This window comes from Candoia aspera, chromosome 10 (genome assembly GCF_035149785.1).
Source record: "Candoia aspera isolate rCanAsp1 chromosome 10, rCanAsp1.hap2, whole genome shotgun sequence".
Lineage (NCBI taxonomy): Eukaryota > Metazoa > Chordata > Lepidosauria > Squamata > Boidae > Candoia > Candoia aspera.
The window spans coordinates 26,213,821-26,238,324 of record NC_086162.1 but is presented as its reverse complement, the minus strand read 5'-3'; the positions used below and the strand labels follow the sequence as shown (position 1 = coordinate 26,238,324).

Here is a 24,504-nt window from a genome sequence, read left to right as displayed (position 1 = left end):
ATAAATATGTAGGAACAATCATCATTAAAATGTAAAACAGTCATTATTAAAATAAAAACTCCCACGCCCACGTTTCCATGCAAACCGGCCCCCCCACCCCCCAGGGCTGGGTCAGGAAAGAAAAGAGGAAGTGCCCAGGTTCTGGAGGTGCATGTCGGCACACGCTGCCTGCTCCCCCGGCACACGCTGCCTGCTCCCCCGGCTGCCACAGTGCGCTCTGCAGACGAGGCCGCTCCACCATCCCTGCCCCCGGCAGCAGCAGAAGTGCTCAGAATGCCTGGCCTGGAAGGCCACCATCCGGGGCCTCTTTTACTGTTCCGACCCCTTCACAGCTCGGCAGGCAAAGGCTCTTTGTTCCCACCACATTTCTCCCATCTGTAAAATGGAAAGAAAGGAGGCTGCCTTGGAAGCTCTACAAGGACAGCCATCAACCGGAAGAGAAAGCTGGGGTGGGGAAGCGCTGCTAGCAATTATGGTGAGGGTCAAGCCGCTTGCCCCAGACTCCATTTAGCCTGGATTCTTGCACCCCTCCCTTGGCAGCCTAGGCCAGTGTTTCTCAACCTTGGCCGCTTTCAGATGGGTGGACTTCGACTCCCAGAATTCCTTGCTGGCTGGGGAATTCTGGGAGTCGAAGTCCACCCATCTGAAAGTGGCCAAGGTTGAGAAACACTGGCCTAGATTATTTAACCTGGATTAACTCCACATTTTGGCTGAACCTGCACCACAACCGTGGTAAGGGAGTTAACCCCTTTTCTCGGTTCCCGCTATACACCAAATTGCCAGCTCACCAAGTGGGCCGATGTGGTACCACAGGCTCAGCCGCGCAAACCAACCACACCCTGCCATCAAGTGTCAAGTCAGAGCACTGTCAGATGTCATGCCCACAACGGCCCTGCAAGGGAGGTCAGGCCGAGAGAGCGGCTGCCCAGAGGCACCCCTCGGGTTTCTGGGGCTTTTCTCCTATCTGCAGGGAGCCTTCAGGCAAGTCCCACATTCTCCCCTGGCCCAGCCACCCCAGAGGTGGTTGTGGTGGGAAAATGGGAGGCAGGGGGGCTACAGGGGCTGCCCTGCACTCCCAGAGTAAGGAGGTATAAGCCTCTGGAACCAGGGGAGGATGCCCCATGGGGTGCTCGGAGGGCCGCTTAGCCCTACTCCTTTTCTGGGGTGCAGAGGAGAGCCCCCAGCACACAGTGAGGAAAGACTATAACCCACATTGGACGGACCAATTCCAAATGATTTGGGGAACAGGAGAAAAGGGGCCACAGCATAAAGCCTTGTTTTGGTCTGCACCCTTTTGTTTTGATACCCGTTTGCCCTCTTTGCTTTCTCCCCCTGCCCCCCACCCCCGTTCTCACGCTGGAGGCCCCATTTTCTCAGGAGCAAAACACCCATCTCTTAGCAACAAGTTTCGGCTTCCAATTCCGGCTGTTGTTGTTTACTGAGGCCAGAGGCCAAATTCTGCTGGGCAGGGGCCAGAGCCTGCAGCTGAGGGGAACAGCCAGGGTGCCGCTGCAGCTGCCAGCCGTTCCTGGCACGCGAGGCAGGGAATGTGCAGCTCCTGCAATCACCTTTCACACACAAATTCTGCTGCTGCCCTTCCCTGACACCCTCGCCCAGACAGGGAATCCTGTTTCTGCCCTACGCTGGAAATCCCACACGCTCGCACCCACCAAAGATGCAGCTTGCTCCCCCCACAATGCCGTTCCCAGATGCTGAGCGTTTTCACAAAACCCTGCGTGCGCAGCTGGGTTTATGCACCAGCTGTTGCAAGGATTTTTATTTACACCATTGCAGGCCCACATTGTACATTCAAAGGGTGACGCATCTGAACGCTCCATTGTGGACTGAGCATCACCCTGGAGCCAGTGGGTGATGTTAAGAGCCAATGCACCCCAGGCTAACTGTCCTCTCTGAAAGAGGGCAAATTTGGGCTTTGAGGTCCACAACTGCCAGGTCAAAATCCAAAACCTGAGATCAGGGGGGCAAGATCTGAGCCCCCAGAGCAGTGTTTCCTTGCTGGCTGGGGAATTCTGGAAGTCCACCCATCTTCAAGCTGCCAAGGTTGAGAAACACTGCCCCAGAGGGTGGGCATACATCTCCCTGGCCCCAGTCCACACTGTCACCCTGACTCCAATGGCCACAAGGTCAGTGCACCCTCTGGGAATTCCAGTCCATCCTCAGCCACGAAAGCTCACCAGCCCAGCATGCCCCACAGTGAACTTGTAGAGAAAAATCCATCTTCCTGGCAGGATTTCTCAACCAGGGTTCCGTGGCACCCTCGGGTTCCATGAGAGGTCACTAGGAGTTCCCTGGCAGATCACAATTTATTTAAAAAATTATTTCAAATCCGGGCAACTTCACATCAAAGAGGTAAGCTTTGTGCTTTATTATCAGTTTAAGAACACTGTTAATGCATATCTACAGGCCTACCCATGAAACGAATAGAATAATTTTGTAACTTCTGGCCTATATTTGAGCCTGAATGAGCAGGGGCTCCCCAAAGCCTGAAAAATAGTTCAAGGGTCCCTCCAGGGTCAAAAGGTTGAGAAAGGCTGAAGTATCTCCCCCCATTTATCCTGTGAATTTCTTGGGCTAGAAAGATAAAGGCTGCCACTTTTCTCTCTCTATTTGCATTAGGTTGGCATTGCCTGTTGACATAACCTTACTTTTTAAAATATCAAGCAGCAGACCAGCTTTAAAACTCTTTTTCACCTTCAAGAGGATACTTTCAGATTTCCTCACTTCCAGCCATCAGAGTAGAATCATCAGCATATCTGTAAATTTGTATCTGTAAATCTGTATCTGTAAATTTATTGTAAACCGCCCAGAGTCCCCCTTTTGGGGGAGATGGGCGGTAGCAAAATTTGAATTATCTATCTATCATCTATCTATCTATCTATCTCTATCTATCTATCTATCTATCTATCTATCTATCTATCTATCTATCATCTATCATCTATCTATCTATGGATGTTTCTCCCAGCAGTTTTAATTCCAGTTTCTATTTTTTTCTAGCCTAGCATTTCTCAGGACATATTCTGAATACAGTATTAGTTAAATACACAAGGTGACTGCACAGTGAAAATGAAAGCTTCCAGTGCAACATTTCACAGGCAGGGCAGTCATTTGCCCCTGTGTCGCTCTGTTCTGAAGCCCCTTCCAGATGTGGGGACTGCAACTCCCAGGATTCTCAGCTGCAGCCAAGCCACGCTGCTGGGCGATTCCAAAGCAGAGTCCCAGGTGCCAGACGGGGAACAGCTGGCACAGGCCGCTGAGCATACGTACCCCTCCCCCAGCAGCCAGGTTCCTTCTAGGGGGCTGGTTCTGTTGCGTGAAGCCAGCCGGTCACAGCCCGTTCAGCAAACCGCAGTCAACAGACTGGTTTAGCCCAACGCATCAACGCAGCAAGGAAACGTGTAGGAATCCTACCTCCTCCACCGCCAGTAATTTCTATCCTCTCTCAAAAGCGAACCTGGGTCTTTCGAAAGCCCCGAGGCCGATGGTTTTCTTCTCCGCCTGGCCCCACCCGCAGGGAGGCTCCCAGGTAAGGTCGTCCTTCTGGGCGGTGCCAGTTTTGAAAAGGTGAAAAGGCTCAGAAGCGCCGTTCCCCCGAAGGAGGGCACCATGGGCCTTGTAGTGGGCCACAGCACTCTCGCCCCAGCAGCCGGAGCCAGGCTGGACCCGGGCCGCGAGTCCGGGCCAGGGCGAGGCGGGACCTTTTTTCCTAATGGCCCCAAAGCATCCCCGACAGGGGGTTTCCTCCTCCTAACGGACGGGGCTTCCCGTGGCAACAGTAGCTCGCGGTTCAGACCCGAAACAGCACCGGGGCCTGGACGGGGCCTGGCGTCTCCCACGGGAAGCAACTCGGAGGCGCCGGCAGGGCTTTGGCCGGGCGCCGTCCTCCCTCGGGGCTCACGCGAAGGGCCCCCGCAGTGCCGAGCTCCTGGGGACCCCCCGCCCCGGTCCCGCTCCTCCGCCCCGTTCTCACGACCGGGAACGCGGCCCGAACGGACCAGACGCGACAGGGACCACCCGCCCGCCGGCTCCGCCCCGAAGGAGGCTGCCACGGCCTGGGGAAGCCCCGCCCCTCCCGGCCGTCGTCAAGGTAGCGGCGCCGTTGCCCGGAAACGTCAACAAACGAACGGTGACGCGAGCGGAGAATGGAACGCTGTTGCCGGGCAACGGCGGGTTGTTTGTTCTGCTCGGCGAGGCTGCCAGCCGCGTGGTCTGCGGAGCCGCGAGCGAGACCCCGCCGCGGACCACGAGCCCCAGCGCGCGCAGGCAGCCGGCCCCGATGCGTTGGATTACAAATCCCATGGTGCTCGCTCCCACTCCCGGGCCCTGCGACCCCCCCCCCCGTGTCCTCCCGGCGGACGCTCGACCTGGCTCCGTTGCCCTTCTTCCCCTCCTCGTCCCCGGAGGGCCGAGCGCTACTAAAGCGGGTCATCCGGCGCTGCGCAATAGAACGGAGCCTCGGAAAAGCCCCGCAGACGGTCCTGATTTTAAGGAATAAAATGAAGGAATTGGGAGAGCATCCGGGGACGGCGAAGGCTTGAGCCGGGCACACGCCCGCCCGCCCTCCTTCGCTGCCCCGGAGCCCTCTCCGGCCACGGACGCCCTCCTCACCCGCCCCAGGCTCTCGCTCTGGCCGACCCCAAAGGTCAGCCTGTCCGCTTTTGTTCCTCCTCCAGCCCAGCCGCCTGGCACGTCCTCGGTAAGCGCCACGTCGGAGCCAGAGATGGAGCTCCGCAGATGGGCTGGTGGCCTCCAGGGTGGCGGGTCCCTATCCTTCCCATGTACCAGACCCAGATTATTTGTAATATTGCCTCCACCCCACTCCACCCACACCCACACCAGCCTTTCTCAACCCTTTGACCCCGGAGGAGCCCTTGAAATATTCGCCAGGCCTCGAGGAGCCCCTGCACCTTCAGGCTCAAATACAGGCTGGAAGTTACAAAATTATTACATTCATTCAGTGGATAGGCCTGTATCTATGCACAAACAGTGTTCTTAAACTAAAAATAAAGCATGAAACTTACCTCTTTCATGTGAAGTTGCCAGATTTGAAATAATTTTTTAAATAAATCGTGATCTCCCAGGGAACCCCTGATGACCTCTCGTGGAACCCTCGGGTGCCACGGAAGCCTGGGGGAGAAACCCTGCCGTGCACTCTTATGCCCTCCTGGCATGTTCCAATGGTGCCAGCAGGGATGGGGGTCTCAGTGGGTTTCACTGAAGTCGCCGTACCTGGCCTATGGACAGCATATTGCATGCAGCCTTCACAGCGCTCCCTCCCCTCCCACCAACAGCCCGCTTTGCTCAGGAAGAGCCAGGTTGACCTTGCAGGTTTGTTACTGCTGATGTGCGGATTATTTCCAGTGTCTGAGCCAATTCCTCCCTGTCCCACCACCACAGGCACAGAGGCTGCACACTCACACACACGCACAAACACACTCCCTCCTGCTGCCCAGCCTTTTCCTTCCAGCTCATGTGACAGGCAGAAGTCGGAGAAACATGTGTGTTTTTATGTCAGCTGGGAGAGGAAGGAAGGCGAGTCTGAGACATAATGTGCAGCCAGCAAAAGTCATGGCTGAGTGCTTGCACATCTCTCACAACAAGGGAGACTCCTGTCCAGCCGAAGCACATGCCACGAAAGAGGGAGAGAGAAGGCACCAGTCTGACCAACCAACAGATACGGAGGGCATCAGGCAGCTGTTGGGTTATTTCTCAGGAAAAACGGGAGCCCCAAGGATTCCTGAGAGGCACTTCACTTGTTCCAAATGTCTGGAGGCTAGAAACCCACTCCTAATTTAACGTGCCAACAAGGCATCACTAATGTTTGAGGAGGGCTGGTGGTATGTTTAATTACAGGAACATGCCTCAAACTACAAGTCAAAACATCCCCACTGAATTCAGTGGGATGTTTTCCTTGGGAACCCTGCAAAAGATTGCACTGTACTTTTCAAATAAAAACCAACTTTTCATTTCTCTTTTGAAACACTGTACAGCTTTTCAGCTGGAAACATGCAGGCAGGAGCTTGCCTATTTGAAAACCCTACACCAACAGGAACTTTCAAATGCTTTATTAAACATTAATGATGATGTAGGTAGACCATGGTTCTTCTGGCATTCCCTCTCAATTTAACCTCAGGCCCAGGTGGAGTGCCACTCCATGCTGTAAAGGACGGGCACAGATAGGCACGTTCGTGGCGGTGAAAGAAGGTGCTCTGCGCCCAAGCGTGTGTTGTGCTGGGATTAATCAGCCTGTTTTCAGAAGGCTGATGGTTTATTCATCATGAGCAGCTGAGAAGGAGCTTTCAGTGCTGTTACCTGCCTCCTTCAGGAACCTGGAGGTCTCTGGAAGAGGCAGATGCTTGCTTCAGGAACCTTTCTCTAATCTGGCTCATTGGACTACAAACTCCATGCTTCCAGGCAGGGGAAGAGAAGAAGCCTGCCCCATATGGTGGGTCTGTCCACTGACAGAAAGGCAACATCCCGGGGTCCCTAACAGAGGGTTTCTGACCCAGCATCCTGCCTCCCAGAGTGGCCAGCCAGATCGCTCCCCTGTCCTCACCCCACCCATGACTGATAAAGGAGGGGGCCGTCACATTGTATCCCTCTCTCTCCACCTCCCCCAACAACTAGGCATCCCAAGGCTCTTGCAGATTCCCCGGCCCACCTTTCCACTCCAGTTCCTCTAACCCTTTGATTACTTCTGCCTCCCTCCAGAGTACAGAAGAGAGGCCCTAGCCGTGCTTCGGACCCTTGGCCCACCATATTTCCTCAAATATCTGGTCAAAGCATTGAAAAAACACAGGATTCCAGCCTTTAATCCTTTAAAAACCAGAGTGACCTCCCTTCTGCCCTCTGGAGAGGGGCTACCTCACTTTCTCCGTGGCTGGTTGCCCCCCATTCCCTTCTCAGAAAACCTGCCCTGCCTTCCACTCTTCCTTGCTATAGCCACTAGCCCTCTAGGTTTTTCATGAGTTGAAGACAGGGACTTGTAGTCCCTCGCTGCTTGTGCCCACCCACCCCCCGCCCCCATTAACCTGCTTGCCGAGGTGAGGAGGCAGCCACCAGCACACATCAACAGCCTCCTTCCTCATCCCCCCTTCTCCAGGCTCAGCTGCATCACCTCAGCCAGGAAGGCGGGCAGGAGTGGAGGGGGCATTTATGTCAGCCGCTGCACTGCCTGCTCCTCCGCAGAGCTCCCTGGCAGGCTCAGCCCCAAAGCATGACTCAGCACCCTGAAATGCCTGCCACGTTCTTGGCCGGTGATATCAAAGTGCTGTGTCAGACCCTGTGTTGGGGTTCCACCCCCTCCCTCCCCATCAGCCAGACCAGCGAAAAGGCCTCTCTGCCCTGCATCATCACTGACTACCTCAGAAAATGGGTCTGCCTGTAAACTTGAGGTTTCTGCTGCAACCCCAAAGCCCACGGTCCCTCTCTGGCCTCACTGGCACCGTGTCTCTGCACCGCCGGCCAAGTCAGCCCTGGGAAAGAGCCCCTGTCCCGCACCCTCTGGGCAGTGCTCAGTGGGTCTGGAGCAGAGGACTTGTGAGTAAGCAGAACATGCCCCAGAGAAAGGGGCAGACGGGCCAGGGTGGGGCCGGGGGAGGACAGGGTGGCTCAGTTCAAGTCACCCTGGGTGTGGTTGGGAAGGGGTACTAGTGCAGATGAAAAGTTAGAGGTTCGTTTCACTTCGTCTGTCTGGATTTGCAAAGCGTCTCGGAATGTTTAGTGCCCTTGCAAAAGCCCTTCAGGTTAAGGAGCAAAACTCGGCTCCCTGCCAGCTGTGCAGTCAACGTGCAACCCTGGCGAGGGGTTTGGAAACAGACATCTCTGCCGCTTCTGTCTCCTGAGGCTGCAGCGGGGTCTCTTCAGCCGCAGCCGCCTTCTCACTGGCCGCTCAGCGGAGGACGTGCTGAGGCTGCTGAGCACCCTTGGCCTTCGTAAGGTGGATGTCCACAGCACATCTGGCCCAGTGCTGGCTGGTAACCTTCTGCTCTGGAGCCTCTGGATCTGGAGGAGGATCCGGGGCCACGGCACCCACCTGCTCCAAGGAGGCCACAAATGCCTCCCAGAGAGGCAGCGACAGGAGGAGACGATGAAGCACCTGGCCGACCGAGGGGTCTGCAGAGCGGTCAGCGAAGCCCAGATGGCAACCACAACCATAAAGCGCACCCTTTTTACACACATCGTGACATTAAAAAGGAGTGGGCTTTGATCACATGGTTGTAGCTGCCATCTTGACTTTTTTTACACACACACCCTGGGCAGCCCCCTGTGACTGACCTTGGCTGATCAAGAAAAGCTAACAAGAGTCAGACCTGGTTAGTATTGGGATGGGATGGGAGACCACCAGGAAACCCACAAAGGATAGGCAGTAGGCCTGAAAACATGTCAGGAAGCCGCTCCTTTCATCATGGAAGGGACACCCAACACTGCAGTTTGTATGATGGGAAACTGGATACTTTAAAGTGATCCAACAGCAGTTGGTTCCAAAAAGCAGGTCTCGTAAACAGTTTGCACAGCACGCTAAACCAAAATCAAGTTTACTCCTTTCTGGCTTAGCAAACTGTATAAACCCAACCAGTGAGGTCTGCATATTGTTCTTGGTTCAGTATAACACCTGAATCCAGGCAATCCTGGCTTATTTAATTTATTGCAGGTTGGTGACAGCCAACCAGTCACAGCTGATTGATTGATTGATTATATGCCAGAAAATGTTAAAATGCTCAAACTGTCCTTAGCTTTGCTTTGTTCTGTTCTTGGTTGGAAAGGAATTGTATACTTTTCAAAGGCCGCATGCAGAAATAGCCCTCAGGGCAGCCACGATTAATGGCAGCAGCAGCTTCTACACGACGCAAGAGCAGGAGTGACAGCGTCCGCTCTTGGCTGTCTGGTCAGACCCACCTGGAATATTCTGTCCAGTTCAGGGTGCCACCACACAAAAGGGATGCCGAGGACCCAGAAAGCATGCTGGGAAAAACAATGAGGGTGCAGATGGGCCCGGAGGCTAAACCCTGCAGAGAGTGGAGCTTGGCCTTTAACTTAAAGAAGAGAAGGCCAAAGAGAGACGGGGTGGCATCTTTCAGTGCATGAAGGGATGTCACGGGGAAGAGGGAGTGGGTTTATTCTCCCTGGTACCTGAGGGTTGGGGCAGGCATCTGTAGGTGAAAGCCTTACAGAGGCCCAACCTGGAACTGAGGAGGAATTTCCCAGCTGTGAGTGCTGTGGGGGGATGGAACAGCCTCCCCCACCCCCGAAGTTGGGGCGGCTCCATTGTTGGAGGTGGACAGCCGTTTCTCCAGGGTGGTCTGAGGGTTCCTGCACTAGGCAGGGGGTTGGGTTAGACTACCCCCAAGAGACCTTCTGACTCCAGGATCCTGTGATTCTCTGCCACTGCATACAGACCAGCTCTCCCCAGTGTGGGATCTATGTGATCTGTTTGGACCACACCTCCCAGATGCCCAGCCATAGGGGTTAAATTGAAACTACACTCAGGTGGGGAAAACTGACCCTGGAATGGGAGGCCCAGCACCCCTTCAAGGCACCCAGATGCCGGGTCCTGCCAGACGTACCTGCAGGCACCTGGGAGCACCTTCCTGCAAAGCTGGGGCTCCACCCCAGAGCTGTGATGGAGACTTTGGAAAGCAGGGATGCCCATTTGGATGCCCCATGTTTCCAATCCGGGGGGTTCCTTTGGTCAGACAGCAGCAGCAGGCAGACAGGGGGTGGCAGGACAGGGCGAGCACCAGAATAGCCCAGCCTGTCCCCGTCTGATTGCTGGTGGGGCAGGCGGGCAGGGGCTATATTTGGTCACCGGGTGAAATGTCCAGGTCCCACTTTGTCATTATTTGTGTCTCGCCTGCCAATCGCCGTGCCTTGTATGATCCGACTGTGGCGGCTGCCAGAAGCTTTTGTGCTTTATGCCTTCTGTGGTTATGAGCCAAGCCTGGAGGAATGCAAACAGCCGACAAAGTTAGAAAGTTTCTTGCCCCTGGGAACAAATGCCGCTCACACCCTGTACCAGCCGAAACCGGAACAAGATATAGCAGAACCTAATGATGCCTTGTTTTGAAAAGGCCAGCTGCCCAAAAAGTGAACTCTGTACGTGTTTATCATAGCTGAGTCCCAAACCTGCCTGACCTACTTCTCCACCATCCCCAGAGGGAAGGGACTCACTGAGGTGCCCTGCACATATTTTGGGCACATACTGTGCCGCCCCAAATTCCCAAAAGCCATGCTCAAAGGTGCCAGGATGGGAAAAGTGGAAAAGGAAGGGACTCTGTGTATGCTTAGAAGAACTTTTTATTCTTTAGTACTTCCTCCAAGACCTCAGGATATGCCTTAGCTAAGCCATGAACCATTAGATGTCTGAAATCAGCCCATGTGAACCCCACCGGAGATCAGAGGAGATAATAAGAGCAGCTTTCCACATTTACCCAGGAGTAAGGTTCACACTCATTCTATGCTCCAGCATCTCCCAAGCTTCTTCCTCTTAACTTCTGGGATTATAAATTAACCAGCTGCTCAGAGGAACCAGTTCTTGATATATACAGCCAACAGAGTACAAGAGTTAAGAGTTTACATTTAAGCCCATTTGGTCTCCACTATTACGCCCCTTCCTGCCCACAGGAACTGCAGCTCGGAGCTGCCGTCTGCCACTGCCCCACACTCTATGGCAGTGTTTCTGAACCTCAGCAGCTTTAAGATGTGTGGACTTCAATTCCCAGAATTCCCCATCTTAAAGTTGCTGAGGTTCAGAAACACTGCTCTATGGGGTGTGTGGGACTCTGTAAGCCCATCCAACTCTTTCTTAGCACAATGGTGTCCTCAGGCCTGCATCTGCAAGACTCTCCTGCTCATTCTGAGGATGGGTTATTGTGGCTGCTGTTAAATACATGGCTGTTCTGCTTACAGAACTGCCTCCATTTCACTATTGGCATTCAGCTTTGAGTGCCTTCCCCCTCCACTTCCCAACTAATGCAGCAGAAATTATATATGAGATCATGAGCTGCATTTCTAGATGCCCACATTATTTTCAATTGCTCTGCCCCAATTTCATTGAGTGTGCAAGGAGCATGGATTTCCTGTTTCCTACGAAATTAAGAATGTGGACAAACACCTTGCTGGAACAGATCGGCACAGATCGTTCCTCCCTGCTTATATTTGTGGACTCTAACAATTGAGGACAGTGTTTACATTCATTAGAAATGCAGAAAACCAATACAAAACTTAAGGGCAGCATCCTGGGTAGGACATTTCAGTGCTATTATTACAGAAAGTACCAGGGAGTGAGTTCACACATTCAGTCATCAGGCATCCAAAAATGGGTCAAATCCCGCACACATGCACACCCCGGAGCCCTTTCATCAAACACTCTGCAGCAGCCTCAGTGCCACTCCGCAAAGATCAGTGCACCTCTCCAGGTGGAGAGAATTTCAGAGAAGCAGAAGGCAGATTCTTGTGTTCACCCGACTCAGCACTGTTCTCGCCCAAGGTCCCAAGGAGAACCTGCCCCTTCCACCTCCTGCCTGCCTTCCGAACGGGAAGGCTTTGGGGGTGCAAAGAAGGCGCCCCATCACCAGGCCAGTCCTTGCCATTCTATATCCACAATTCCAACGTGGATATGAGCTTTAAACTTCTAGGAAGCTTAGCTTGAAGCCTTTCTGGAGCTTCCACCAGCAGGCTTGCTGATCGGCATTTCAAGTGATAATTCAAAGCCAAACAAAACCAGATCATCCCAGCTCAATAAATCTTGTGCGGGCAGGCCAGTGACCACATGTTATAGGAAGCATGTGTGAGCACATCTGGGGTTGATCAGAAAACTACAGCTGAAGGGGGAAAAGCTTGGCATGGCCCAGCCCAAAGATTAGAGGCCAAAAGAGCCAGCCAGGCTAGTGTCCAGACCCACATCTCCTCCACATCAGCCAGTCACACGCACCATCCTTTCAGCTTCCTTACCAGCTCCTTGCTGTGGGGAGAACTGCTGGCTTTCCGCCCAGAAGGGACAATGGTCTCGCCTTCCCCAGGCGGTGCCGCTCAGCGAGGGTGGGGCCACACAAAGGCAATCCTTGGCACCTCCTCTCTGAGCGGGGACTCGCTCCCTGGGCAAGGTGGTTTCCCTTTTACTGAGCTCCAGGACCAGAGCCTGCCTTTCTGTGGCTGAGTTCACACAACACTTAGGACCCGCACAACCATATTCCAGCCAAGTGGGCTGTGCAAAACCAGCACACAGAGCTAGGTTAGGGCTCCCTGTGTTCTGCAAACTAAGGATTGAACTAAACTGTGATTTAGCTAAACATGGATTAGATTGTTGCGTGTACCTCTTTCAACTAATATACTTCTTCCTACTTTACCGTAACACTGTCTAGCGGGGGAGGAAATCAAGGCTCTCAGCCACTGAGATTCAAAACTCTCGGCTGCCTAAGGAGGCCGCTCCCTTCTGTCTGGCTCCCGAGCATGTTCGGGACCCTGCGAAACCCCCAGCCACAGGCCAGAGCAGGCTGGCTCCATTCAAGAGTGGAGGAGGGTGTGAATTTCTTATCTAGGCTCCAGAAAGGTCAGGTGAGGGAGGGGCTCGGTATAAATGCAAAGCCAAAGAAAGTTCCTGCCTTTTGACTCCTGAGGATAAGGGCTCCACTCCGTCCTGCAAAAGAGGCGCCACCCAATATCAGGAAGGCAGAGGGTTTCCAGCCACTCAAGACCTCCTACTTTAAACATTGACCCTTCTGGGCTTTGCAGGCCAGGTGTCCTGAGCGCTGAGGGCGAGCAGGAGGGGGCCCCTATCCAGGGGGGAGAGCGCAGGCGTAGTAGAGAGAATCTGAGGTGTCCTTCGAAGAGACCTCCCGGTCTCCCGGTTTCTAGCCTGGCACCTTAGCCACTGCACCAAGCTGGCTCTCCTTGTCTTTGCCTCTTCCTTAATTTACCCCAAGGCTTGCTTTATGTAGATTTTAAAGCAGCTCTTAATGCATTAGAAGAACTCTCCACCCACCCTGGCTGTCATGAGCGCTGAGGGCGAGCAGGAGGGGGCCCCTATCCAGGGGGGAAAACACATGCGTAGCACTGAGGAGTTAAGCAGCCATTCAGAGACACAGATCAGACCCGCCTTAACTTTGGGGTTTATCTGTCTGGGTTTTTCCCACGCTTCTTCAGTTTGTCAGGATTTTCTGTCTAATGTAGCAGTAATAAAACACTAGAGGCCTATTCCTCGTCTCAGCGTGGTTCCTGGCTGTTAGGACATCAGACCACAGTATGCCCTCCCCCATGTGTGAAATAATAATATGGGGTTAGGAAGAGAATAAAATATTGGACCTTTTCATGTTGTTGGTCAATTATTTTTCAGGCCCAAGGGTGCTAGTCCTCATCGCTGAGGCTGTGGGAATGTGGGTTGTGGGTCATAAACTGAGGCACACCTTAAAACGTCACCTCCTCTAGGGAAAGGTGACATGGGGGTGAAAGCTTTGATATACCAACTGTGGGCTGGGCGGGGATGGGAAAGTTGATGCCCAAGACATCTAAAGGTACCAGGCAGAGGCTGGCTTTGTGGTCTTAAAGCCCAAGACTTCCCGGCGCTTTTGCGTCCAGGGTCTTCCAGGAATTGGGCTCCCTTTCCCGAGAGGCCGCCATCCCATCCTGGGGCAGTGAGTTCCGCACATTAACGGCCGTGTCGGTGTACAGTATTTACTTCTGCCGCTGGATGGGGCGGCGTCGGGGAGGAGAACGGCGCCTTGGCTGACAGTCGAGAGAATCCCCACTCGCGCCTTGCCGCGTTTGTCTGCTGCGGGCAGAGAAAAGTTTCGGGTTTTGAACTCTTAACTCTTCCTTCTTCCCCTGCCCGCCGCGCGCTCGAGCTTTCATGCCATTTCTAGAATTATAGTAAAAGTTTCTATTAATAATCCAACAAAAGCAGCCGAGGCATCAAGGGGCGGATCAGCGCCGCTGGTGCTGCCGCCGCCGCCGCACGGCTTAGGAGAAAGGGATTCCCTCTGACGTATTGCTAAGGATACCAAACAAACACAGCACAAGACCAAATATGGCTAATTGCGTCACAGGAAAAGTCGCGGGGCGGAGCAAGGGATCCCCTGCTTTCCCGCTCGAAAAAGCTTGAAAAAGACCCCCTTGCCCGGGCCGCTGGAGACCCTTCTGGGCTGGGGGAGCCGCCGGGGCAGGAAGCAGTCACCGCTTGAGTTTGGGGCGCGGGGACGGCCCGAGCGCCCGTTTCGGGCAGCCGAACGGATCTCTTCCTGGTGACGTATTCAGGGACCCGCCCCCCCGTTGGATACATAAGCCACGCTGCCGAGCGCGCTTCATTCATAAGATTTTGACCCGCGGAGGGAGACGGAGCTGGAAGGGACCACCGGCGGACTCCACTTTCGCCCGCATCCCCGTCACCGTCACCGCCGCGGCTGCACTGCCGACGGTCTGAGCCGAGTCGCGAGGGTCGCCGCCGCTGCTGGAATCGGCGGGAAGGAGCGCTCTTCCCGGGGAACGGAGCGGACTTGACCGGACATTTCCATCGGCGCTGCCTCGCCGTTGCAACACGTGGCTTTAGGACGGGGCGAGCCACCTGCCGCTCGGGGCGCCGTCTCCCCCCCAGGCACTGACAGCCGGAGGGGGAGGAAGGACGAGCAAGCCGGCCAGCAGTCGGAGGCACCTTCGCCCAGCCGGACCTCGCGGCGGCGGCGGCGGCGGCGGCATTCTCGGCCGGCCGCTCGCTGGCCCTGCCCGCCCCTCATCTTGGCTTCCAGGCGACCCCCGCGCGGCCGCGGCCTTCTCCCTGCGCCCCCGGGGGAAATGTATCAGGGCTTCCCCGGAGACTACGACTCTACCTCCCGGTGCAGCTCGTCCCCCTCGGCCGAGTCCCAGTACCTCTCCTCGGTGGATTCCTTCGGGAGCCCTACGGCCGCCGCTGCCGCCTCCTCGCAGGTAAGGGACGAGCGGGGTCCGCCTGGCTCCCGGGGCGCCTGCGGGGTCGGGGCCTCCGCTCCTGGGGGCGGGCGCTTTCGGGGCGCAGCGCGGCGGGTCCCAGCCCGGCTCGCCTGCCGAGCCCTGCCTTCCCGTCGCTCCCCGGCCCCCACGCGTTTCTTGCCCTGCCAGGTCTGGGGGTCCGCTCGCTTTGCCCTCTGCATTCCCCTCTCCGGCGCAGCCATTCGCGGCGCGCGCAGCCGCCTCCTCCGGACACCCGGTCACCACCCCGCGCGCTAAAGAGGGGGTCGCCACCCTCTCCCCCGAAGTCCTCCCCACAGTCCGCAGCCAACTCTTTCCCTTCTCTACACGCACGCGCGCTGGGGGAGAGGCGAGAACGCGAGCCGGACGGGGGGGCGGGGTTGTGCGTAACGCATGACGTACTGGAACGCTCCGTACTGACGTGGGGCACGTACGGCGCGTTTTCCTCCCCCTCCTCCTCCCTGAGGCGCGCGGGTTATTTTGGAATGCTGGCCCGCCCCCGTTGCTAGGGGCAGGGGCAGGCCCGAGAGCCGCGCGGATTGGTCGAGCGCACCGAGGCCGCGCCCCCAGCTCCGGCCGGCCTCGTGCCCGCTGAGCGCCGCGGCTGAGCGGAGGAGGGATGCGGGCTGCGCCGGGTCCGGGGCGGCGGGCGGGAGCCTCCTGGGCGGCCGCGGGCCCTCGGGGGCTCCCGGGCGGGCGTCCGCGACGCCGCCCCTCTCCCGGGGGGCGCCCAGGGGCCCCTGCCGTCTCCCCGCGGGGCAGCGGGGGGTGCCTGTGTGGCTTGCTTCCCCCCGGGCGCCGACCTTCCTGCTCGCCGGGGGTGATGGGCCTCGGGGTGCAGCCCAGCGCGGGAGCGGGGCGGCCTCCTGGCTGCGCTCCCGTCCCTGCCCGGCCGGAGGGCTCCGGGAGGATTCCACTCCGGGGCCGGGGCCGGAGAGCGAGGCCCCGGGGGTCCCCGCCTCCCCGTCCGGGCGCGGAGTCCCCTGCCCCCCCAGAGGGTCCGGGCCCCAGGGCGCGGCCGGCCCACCGGGCTGATCCACCGCTGCCCGGAGACCCGGCGAAAGTCCCCGCTGCAGCGGATGCAGGGGCCGTGGAGATGCGTCGGTGCGGGTCGCCGGCAGGCCAAGGTGACAGAGCCCCTGCCGCGGGAGCGTTCGGGGTCTGATGCGACACGCGGCTGGCCCTGTGGCCCGGCCGTGTCTTGATCCGGCCCGGGGGCTCTTCTGGCAGGGCTGGTCTGGGCTTTCTGGCTTCGTTGCTGCCCAGAGCTCTGATCCGTAGGGGGACCCGGGCCTGCAGAGACGGTGGTCTCTGGAGGTCAGCCTTCCCTGAAGGGGTGCCCCCAATGAAGGGAGGACTCTCCCGCCACTGCCTTCCTAGCCCGTCTGCGGTGACATACCAGACTGGAGGGGTGCCTTTTGCTTGCCCAAGGAGCCCCCTGACCCGCAGCTTCTGAGTCGTGCCTATTGGGAGTTTGGGATCCTGCTGGATGCAGGCGCAGTCCACTGTCGGGGGCTGCTTTGAGTGCCAAATGGGTGCTAAACCTGCTTGGAGGGGAGGGTGGGTGCAGTCAGGGCACTCCAAAGACGATACCCATAACTGAGGCCGTGACCCCTTCGTTTCCCTCCAGGAGTGCAGCGGCCTTGGGGAAATGCCTGGCCCCTTTGTGCCGACAGTGACTGCTATTTCCACAAGCCAAGATCTCCAGTGGTTGGTGCAGCCTACCTTGATTTCATCCATGGCTCAGTCTCAGCAGCCTTCGGGACAGCAGCCACCCCCACAGCAGCAGCTGCCCCCCCCACCCGCAGTGGACCCCTATGACCTACCAGGCCCCAGTTACGCGGCCCCTGGAATGAGCGCCTATGCTGCTGGCCCTTCAACAGCCCCCATGGCTGCAGCCACCCCACCACGTTCTACCAGGGCCCGGCCCCGAAGGACACGAGAAGAAACGGTGAGCGGGGGGGGGCAGTTTCTTTTCCTGTGGGCCTTCCTCTGCGGAATTGGCCAGGTGGTCGTTAACTCTGTTAATTTTGCTTCCTAAAACTACTTGAGATCTCCCAGCGTGTTGGAATTTCAAAGAGGAGATTCCCAGTTTCTTAATTGCTGCCTTGGAGGTGGGATGGCCCTCGGGTGCCTTCTTCTGCTCTGCAGCTAGAAGAAGCAGGGCTTCCTGGGGACTTTCCTCCCCTTCCCCAACTACAGCAGGTCCATTTGCCATTGAGAATGCATTGTGAGCGCTCTCACAAAATGGGTGCCATGGCGAGTACCACTGGTTGCAAAAATGTGCATTTATCTCAAGGAAAATATAGCCCCTGGAAGGCAGCCCCCCCCCATTCTATTCTCTAACGTCTTTGAGGCCTGGGGGAAAATACAGGCTATGACAGCAGCTCATGCTTTGTAATTTGCTAAGTTCCCATTCATTTTTTTTATTTATTTAAAAAATCTGGAGAACAGAACTTCCTAGGGCAATTAGTTTGGTGGGTGCCAAGGAATATCCTGATGGGTCCTTTATTGCTTCCAACTGCTACTTTGGGGAACCAAGAAATGCAGAGGGCAGGCCCCAAATCTTGGGCCAAAAAGAAGGTAGTTCTGGTGACACTGAACCAAATGCTGGCATTGCCAACATCGGCTAGTGGGTGAGCTGCGTGCGGCTGTATTATTTTGATTTGATACGTCTTGATGAGGAGATGCGTATCATGAGGCCTGCAGATGCTCTTGGGTTTCGGTGGAAAAGCCCATTCATGGAACTGACCCCCCTGCCCCAATTTAGAACATTATTGGCTTAGAAATACACTGCGCCTATCTATTTAATTTGCAGGTTTTATGGCCCACCCTACTCAAAAGACTCTGGGTGGGTTACAAGGTGTTAAGGGTATGAAAAGCCACCACAGGAATAAATCAAAATGATAAAAACCAACCGTAATAATAAAACAGCCCCTGGAAGCTTAGCTGGGGTTGAAATAAATCTGCCTTAAAGACCTTCAAGAAGCAGGGAGGCAGAATGCTCCAGCAGGCAGGGGCCACCACCGAGCGTTCGTGCCTTGCCTTGTCTGAATATTTCTCCCCACCACCACCCTGTCCATCCCAGAGGGCAGTGATCAGCCGCACCTTCCGGTCTCCGCTTCGGAGGTGCCTTTGACGTGCCCTCCGGTCGTCGGGAAGTGCCAGGAGCCCCAGGGAAACCGCTGCCCTCCGGTGTCTGACCTCTTTCTCCTCTGCCCGCACAGCTGACCCCTGAGGAGGAAGAAAAGCGCCGAGTCCGCAGGGAGAGGAACAAGCTGGCAGCTGCAAAGTGCCGGAACCGCCGCCGAGAACTGACGGACCGGCTTCAGGCGGTGAGTTTGGGTGCGGACGGTGCTGCTGGCCGGGGTGCGCATTAGTGGCAGCCTTGCTCAAGAAGCCCCCAGGAAGGGAGCTCCGTGCCTGCTCTGGCTGCCGGGAGGCTGCCTCCTGAGGGGCCGTGTAGGGGAACCCTCCGCGTTGCATCCTGCAGCCTCTCGGCTCTGCAGGAGGTCCGACTGGCTGATACCGACGCATCCCTCGAACACAATCCCAGCGGTTGAGCAGAGGCTTCAGCCGTTCCCTCCGGGGAGTTGGGCGGAGCTTGTCCGACACCTGCTCTTGAGGAAGGGAGGGCGCCGCAATTGTAACGATAGGTCCTGAAATGCTTTACCTTGGTGTGACTTACTCTAATCCGCTGCGGGCCTCGGCTTTAGGAGGATGGACCCTTTATTTTTGAGTTGGAATTGAAGAGTTCGCTCTTCTTATTTCAATGGGCAGGAGTGTCCACGGGGTGTGGTCAAAAGGTCAAGAATGCAGCCACAATGCTGCAGCTGAGGCTCACAGAGAGCCAGCAGAGCTTTGACTGGGCTGCCGCAGTGGCCGTCTGAGCTCTTCTGCAGAACCTCCTGAAAGCGCGGGTTGTGGGTGATGTCGCTTGGCCAGTCCTCTGGACTGGATACCCCCAGGGGACTGACGCTTCTGCTGCGCTGCTCGGGGCCTCTTCTCTTTAGCTGCCGGGGAGGGGGTCCGGCCAGCCCACTTGAGGTTGGCAGAGGAAGGAGCGCATTGGATCTTTGGGCTAGAGAGGCCTTTCCTCCTGCTGCTGCTCCTCCGTGGCCATTTTGAAAAAGAAGGAAACAGCTGCAGCAGAAGACACCAAAAGTGCTGCCTCTCTGGCCGAGATTCAACAGGGGTTTGGCAGGTCCACTCCTACCACAGGCCAAACCCCAGGTCAAGTCCATGAAGGAGGAAAGTCGAAGCCCAATGGGAAGATGGAGGGCAAAGGCCTTTCCCTCGGAGAGGCGCCAGTGCCTATAGTCCAGCATTCCTCAACCTCGGCTGCTTTAACACTGTGTGGACTTCAACTCCCAGAATTCCCAAGGCTGGCTGGGGAATTCTGGGAGTTGGAGTCCACACAGCGGCCAAGGTTGAGGAACGCTGCTGTAGTCTACAGCAGGGAGAACCGGCCAGACCTGGCAGGCGGGGGTCGTGCGGAGGGGTCGCGACAATTAACGCCTCCCTTGAGCCGCGACTCAGATTGGTCCTGGAAGGAGACGAGACGGCAGAGAAGGCGGTGCTGCTCCGGGCTGACCAAGCCGGCCGCCCCAGCGGCTTGGGCCCCGCTAGCCCCCCGTGGCTCCAGCCCTGGACTGACTCGGGCACTCCCCCCTTCCCCAGGAGACGGACCAGCTGGAAGAAGAGAAAGCCGAGCTGGAGTCAGAGATAGCCGAACTGCAGAAGGAGAGAGAGCGCCTGGAATTTGTCCTCGTGGCTCACAAGCCCAGCTGCAAGATTCCCTACCAGGAAATGTCAGAACTGAGTGGGCAGCCCAGCACCTCGGCAGAGGTGAGCGCCCTGGCCATGCCGGTCAAGGAGGACCCCTTTGGACCCACAGCTGCCTACTCGTCGGTGCCCCTGCACTACCAGCAGGCCCTGGGCGGACTCCCAGCTCCAGCCCCAGCCCCAGCCCCAGCGGAGGTAGCGTTTTCTAGTTCTTACTTTACACATGGTGACCAGCTGACCGACCCGTACCCGGTTAACCCTTCATATACGTCTTCGTTTGTGTTCACCTACCCAGAGGGAGCCAGCTGCGGAGCCAGCCACCAGCGGAACGGCAGCAGCGATCACTCCTCGGACTCTCTGAACTCCCCCTCGCTTCTTGCATTGTGAAACTCAAACCCACAACTTAGGCCCTCTGGCCTGGCCTTTAAGCCCACCCCGCCAATGCCAGGGCAGGCGAAGGGGGCCGGAGCTCCAGCGCGCCTGTGCGCACGCACGCCTGCCGGCGGTCTGGGAGCCCCCAGCCGCTTTGCTGCAGCTGCCGCCTCTCACCATTGCGACGCATTCCCATTGACTCGTTGGGGGTGCAGCACGTGGCAGAGCGTCTCTGCCGACGGTTGTCCTTGCTAACGTCAGCGGCCTCAGCCATTTCCCAAACCAAGAGGAGAGAGGACACTTCTGGGCTGCGTGTTGGATCCGCTACCTTGGAGAGTTCTGAGCCCAACTTTTTCCCTGGAAACAGGATTTGCCTTCTACTGAATTGAGACACTGGGTCGATCGGAACAATGATGAAGCTTCACACCTTTCCACCGTTGCTGTAAAAGCGAGCAAGGGGGCTGTCCTACGGAGAGGAAAAATTGAGGAGGAAGGGCCCTCCCTGTGCTCCCCCGCACTCTGCTCTAGTTTCATGGTGGCTGTGAGCTGTGAGCTGTGTTAGTTGCATGGTTTAAAAATGGGCACTTTAATGCTTTTGCTAGTCAGCTTAGCATCCTGAGTTTTGGATTGCCCGGGCTAAGTTTGTACATGATCTTCATTCTGTAGGATGAAAAAGTCACATTAAGTGGCCAATCGTGGCAGACTTTTTGTGGATTATTTTGGCACATTCCTGTTGAAAGCTTTTGCCTTATTAAAGCGGGCCAAAAATATTGCACCTTGGTTCCTAAAAGCCCACAGATTTTGGCAAATTGTAAGCTTCCAGACTGATCTTAGGCACGTCGATTCACTGACCTAGAGGCCAGGGGATTATATTTCCTCAGTGGCCATCCGACTCACTGAAACCTACAGCAAAGCAGATTGATTGATCGTGTGTCATCAAGTCAGTGTCGACTCTTAAAGATCTAACCCAGTTTCTGCTGATACGTTTTGGAAGCAGGAATGATGGGCAATATTAAAAACGCTTCATCTGGGGGGCGGGAAATCATAAAACCCAAAACCTTTTAGAAGCCAAAGGAAAGTGGTACCTGCAAAAAAAAAAAAAAAAAGGCAGCGGGGCTTTTCTTGCTTTGCTGTGACAGGTGGGCTGACCACTTCCTGCAGGGCCCCAGGCGGTGCTTTCAGTGGGCCCCTTGACCAGTCGTCTTTCTGCATTCCCTGGGATGAACCCTCCTCTCCCTGGGCCACCTCCCTTCCACTGAAGGGCAAAGGGCCCGGAAGTGTCCTGGCTTCCCTGGAGGGGTTGGTGGTGTGGTGGGTGCTCAGTGGCAGATACTGTGAATGGACCTCTGTAAGTGACACTTTCCCTGCCATTACGGGACTGGTCCTGTCTCCTGCCCTTGGCGAGCTGGACCTCGAACTCATTGCATTATCCCTCTTGGCCCTCGTAGGGCGGCCCCACTGCTGCTGCTGCTCCCCTTTCCTGGTGGCTTTCAGGGCAGGCTCTTGGGCTGCCCAGCGGTCTGGGAGTGGGGGGCACTTGGAGATCTCCCCCTCTGCCACCTTAGACAGGTAGTGTCGACTGTGACCCCTCAGTCCCCAGCTGCCTTCCCCCCCCCCCCTGCCGTGGTCCAGTCACGCGGCTGCTTTTCCCGGCCAGTGGCATATGGGCTGGCTGTCCCGGCCCCTGGCCCCCTTGCTCTTCTTTTCCTGCCCTGCCCCACCCCAGCTCCTCTTGAGCCCACCAGCTCCTAGCTGCGCCAGGTGTGCGTTCCTTGAAAAGCATCTGCCCTTCTGAGGAGCTGCACCCTCCACTGAGAGCCACTTTCCACTCTGCACTTGGTTCTCAGCTGCCACCACCCTGCATTTATTCCACGTTCTTGTGCAACTGCTCTATTCCGCACCTCCGATTAACCCCCGACTCAAGTGTGTTTATGGGCTGGGAAAGCTGCCGTTGCTTTTTGGATCTCTACAGCTCGCCTTGATGCTATATAGGATGTTTCTGAATTTTTTCTCGTGACCAAGCTTTTGATGTTGTGTGTGTTTTTTTATTTCATTTTTTTAATCTATGAACTTTTATTTAACCAGCTTTTTTAAAAAACAAAACAAAACAAAACAGATCCTTGTTTATTATACACTTGCTGGGGTTGGGGGGATATTTTTATTTTTTTTAATTATTATTATTTACCCCCTTGTGCTGTAATATTTTTTGTGATGTATTTTATTAAGCAATCGGGAGGCCAGTGGAGGGAAGGAGAGGTTGGACTTCGGACCCTGCTATGGCCCTCCTGTCCTGCACTTAACTGGTTAGCAAAACAGCAAATAAAGACAGCTTTGAAAAAAAATGCACTTTTTATGATGAATATATGATCTATTTTTTCAAATTCATGTAAAGAAAAAAAAATGAGGTGCAATAAAGATCTCAAGCCGTAGGTCTGCCTGGCTTTCTCCGTGCTGAGACCTCATCGCCCGTTGCCTTCACCCTGGTGTTCCGGGTGGGCCGGCCTGGGTGGCGGGCTGGGATTAAGTTGACGAGAAGCCCCTGCAGGGGACTCTTCGGCCTCATTCCAAGATATACAGAGGCCTTGTTGCTCCTGTTACAAACAAGTACATTCATTATCTGGTGATGTCTTCTGGTAAGATTACTTACGTGCTGTGTCGGGGCTGTGGTGTCCAGATGTCCTGCAGAACATGTCCCTGCATCTGGCATGGAGGTAGAGTCCTGTTGCATATGCAGGTTCCATTTAGTAGTTGAGACCCCTGGCGAATAACCCACACTTGCATAACTATTGGGACCTCATAGAATCATGGGTTGAAGGGAGCTTGGGGGTCTTCTCTGGCACAGACCATCCAGACAAATGGCTTGAAAACCTCCAGGAGGCAGGCTGGTCCGCCGCTTAATAGCTCTCATGGCTAGGAAATTCTTCTTGCCTCCCTATACTGGATTTGTCCTGCTTTCCTGCTCTGGCAAGCATTAGATGAATGCTTATTTTCTAGGGTCCCTTTGTGATGTTAGTGCTTTTGCAGGTGTCGGCTGGGTTATTTTAAAAATTTCTTCACATCTGGGTTGTCATTTTCTTTGCATAGCTGACACTGGTTGATCATTCTGGGGTTCCATTTGCAGAGTCAGCAGGAGAGGTGATAACGGCTTTTCTCCTGCTAAATGATTTTCAAACTTGGCAACTTTATGATGTGTGACTTCAACTCCCAGAATTCCCCAGCCAGCATGCTGGCCTGGGAACTCTGGAAGGTGAAGTCCCGCCATCTTAAAGTTGCCAAGTTTGAAAAAAGCTGCTGTAAACAGTCACCTCTGGGCTTCAGGTAAGGTGCTGGGCTCCTCCATCAGAAAGCACCTTTGGGCTACCTTCCCTCCCTCCTCTCTCTCTCAAGAGCCAGAGCAGAGCTGAGCTGGAGTTTCAGCTCCAAGCTTCACTTTGGCACATGTCAGCCCAAAATGAAAGTGGGGGAAAAAACCATTTTGCCTCTTTTGATGAAGAGATCTGGGAAGGGGTTGGCCAACCTGAAGCTTCATTGAGCACCATGCCAGCAACCAACTGGCTGGAGGATTTGGGTTGCCCCCCCTCCTGCTGCAGGAAACGGTTTGTGCCACCATGCCAGATCTTCCGCACGCAGAAAGGCCGCCAGCAGCTTCCATCCCAAGACAGAAATGGGTGGTTCCAACCAAGCTCCTCCAGGTGTCCTTCTCCGGATGCTTCCTGTCTTCCACCCTCAGGAGGCCACACGTTTGGGGAGGGCCAGCTAAATCCGAGGCCAGCTCTGGGTCACCTTTTGGATAGGCTGAATCCTGAAAGGGCCATTGGCTTATGGTGCCTTTTCAAGGTTAGTATCTGAAGAGAAGCTCCCATTTGCTAAGCAAGGCAAGAGAACATTTTCTTTGATTTGAGCCTGGTTTCTCATGACTTCCTGACAGTTTTCCTGGCATTGTTAGGGAAGTGGTTGGCTGTTGCCCCCCGCCCCCCGCCTCCTGGCACACTTTTTCCACTGCCCTGTCCAGCCTACAGCCCTGCGAGTCCCTGGAGGTCTCCCACTCCAGAGCCAACCAGGCCTGCCCCCTCCGCAATTTCACTTCTGAGCCCGGATGATGGTGGCCAGTGCTGCCTTGCCCAGTCAGTCCCGGTCAGCACTGTTCCCCCTTGCAGCCTTTCACAAGTTCTGATTAGTCTCCACCTCTGGCTGACCAGGTGCGTGGTCCTCGGGCTCCCTCTGCTGGCCACGTTCCCAGCCAAGCAGGTTGTTACTGGGATGGAGCTGATTATGTTCCATCAAGTTGTGTCAACAATTAGGGTTAGGATCCTAGCGACCACATATTGTAGATCGGCATTTCTCAACCTTGGCAACTTTAGGTAGGTGGACTGCAACTCCCAGAATTCCCCA

The 24,504-nt window shown here is 55.7% G+C and overlaps 1 protein-coding gene across 1 annotated transcript; it reads left to right on the top strand.

The window, feature by feature from the left end:
* Nucleotides 1-14,470: 14,470 nt before the first annotated feature.
* FOSB (FosB proto-oncogene, AP-1 transcription factor subunit) lies at nucleotides 14,471-20,215 on the top strand. The gene is made up of 4 exons (XM_063311801.1): nucleotides 14,471-14,934; nucleotides 16,586-16,906; nucleotides 18,183-18,290; nucleotides 19,636-20,215. Exons 1-4 carry the CDS (start codon nucleotides 14,803-14,805, stop codon nucleotides 20,125-20,127), a joined length of 1,053 nt encoding a protein of 350 aa, XP_063167871.1. The 5' UTR covers nucleotides 14,471-14,802; the 3' UTR covers nucleotides 20,128-20,215.
* The last annotated feature ends 4,289 nt before the right edge of the window (nucleotides 20,216-24,504 follow it).

Excerpts from the sequence above, each read along its gene's own strand:
- FOSB (XM_063311801.1), top strand. The coding sequence starts at position 14,803 with ATGTATCAGGGCTTCCCCGGAGACTACGACTCTACCTCCCGGTGCAGC. Across the intron at positions 16,907-18,182 it reads GAAGGACACGAGAAGAAACG|CTGACCCCTGAGGAGGAAGA; the intron begins GTGAGCGGGGGG and ends CTGCCCGCACAG. Across the intron at positions 18,291-19,635 it reads TGACGGACCGGCTTCAGGCG|GAGACGGACCAGCTGGAAGA; the intron begins GTGAGTTTGGGT and ends CCCCTTCCCCAG.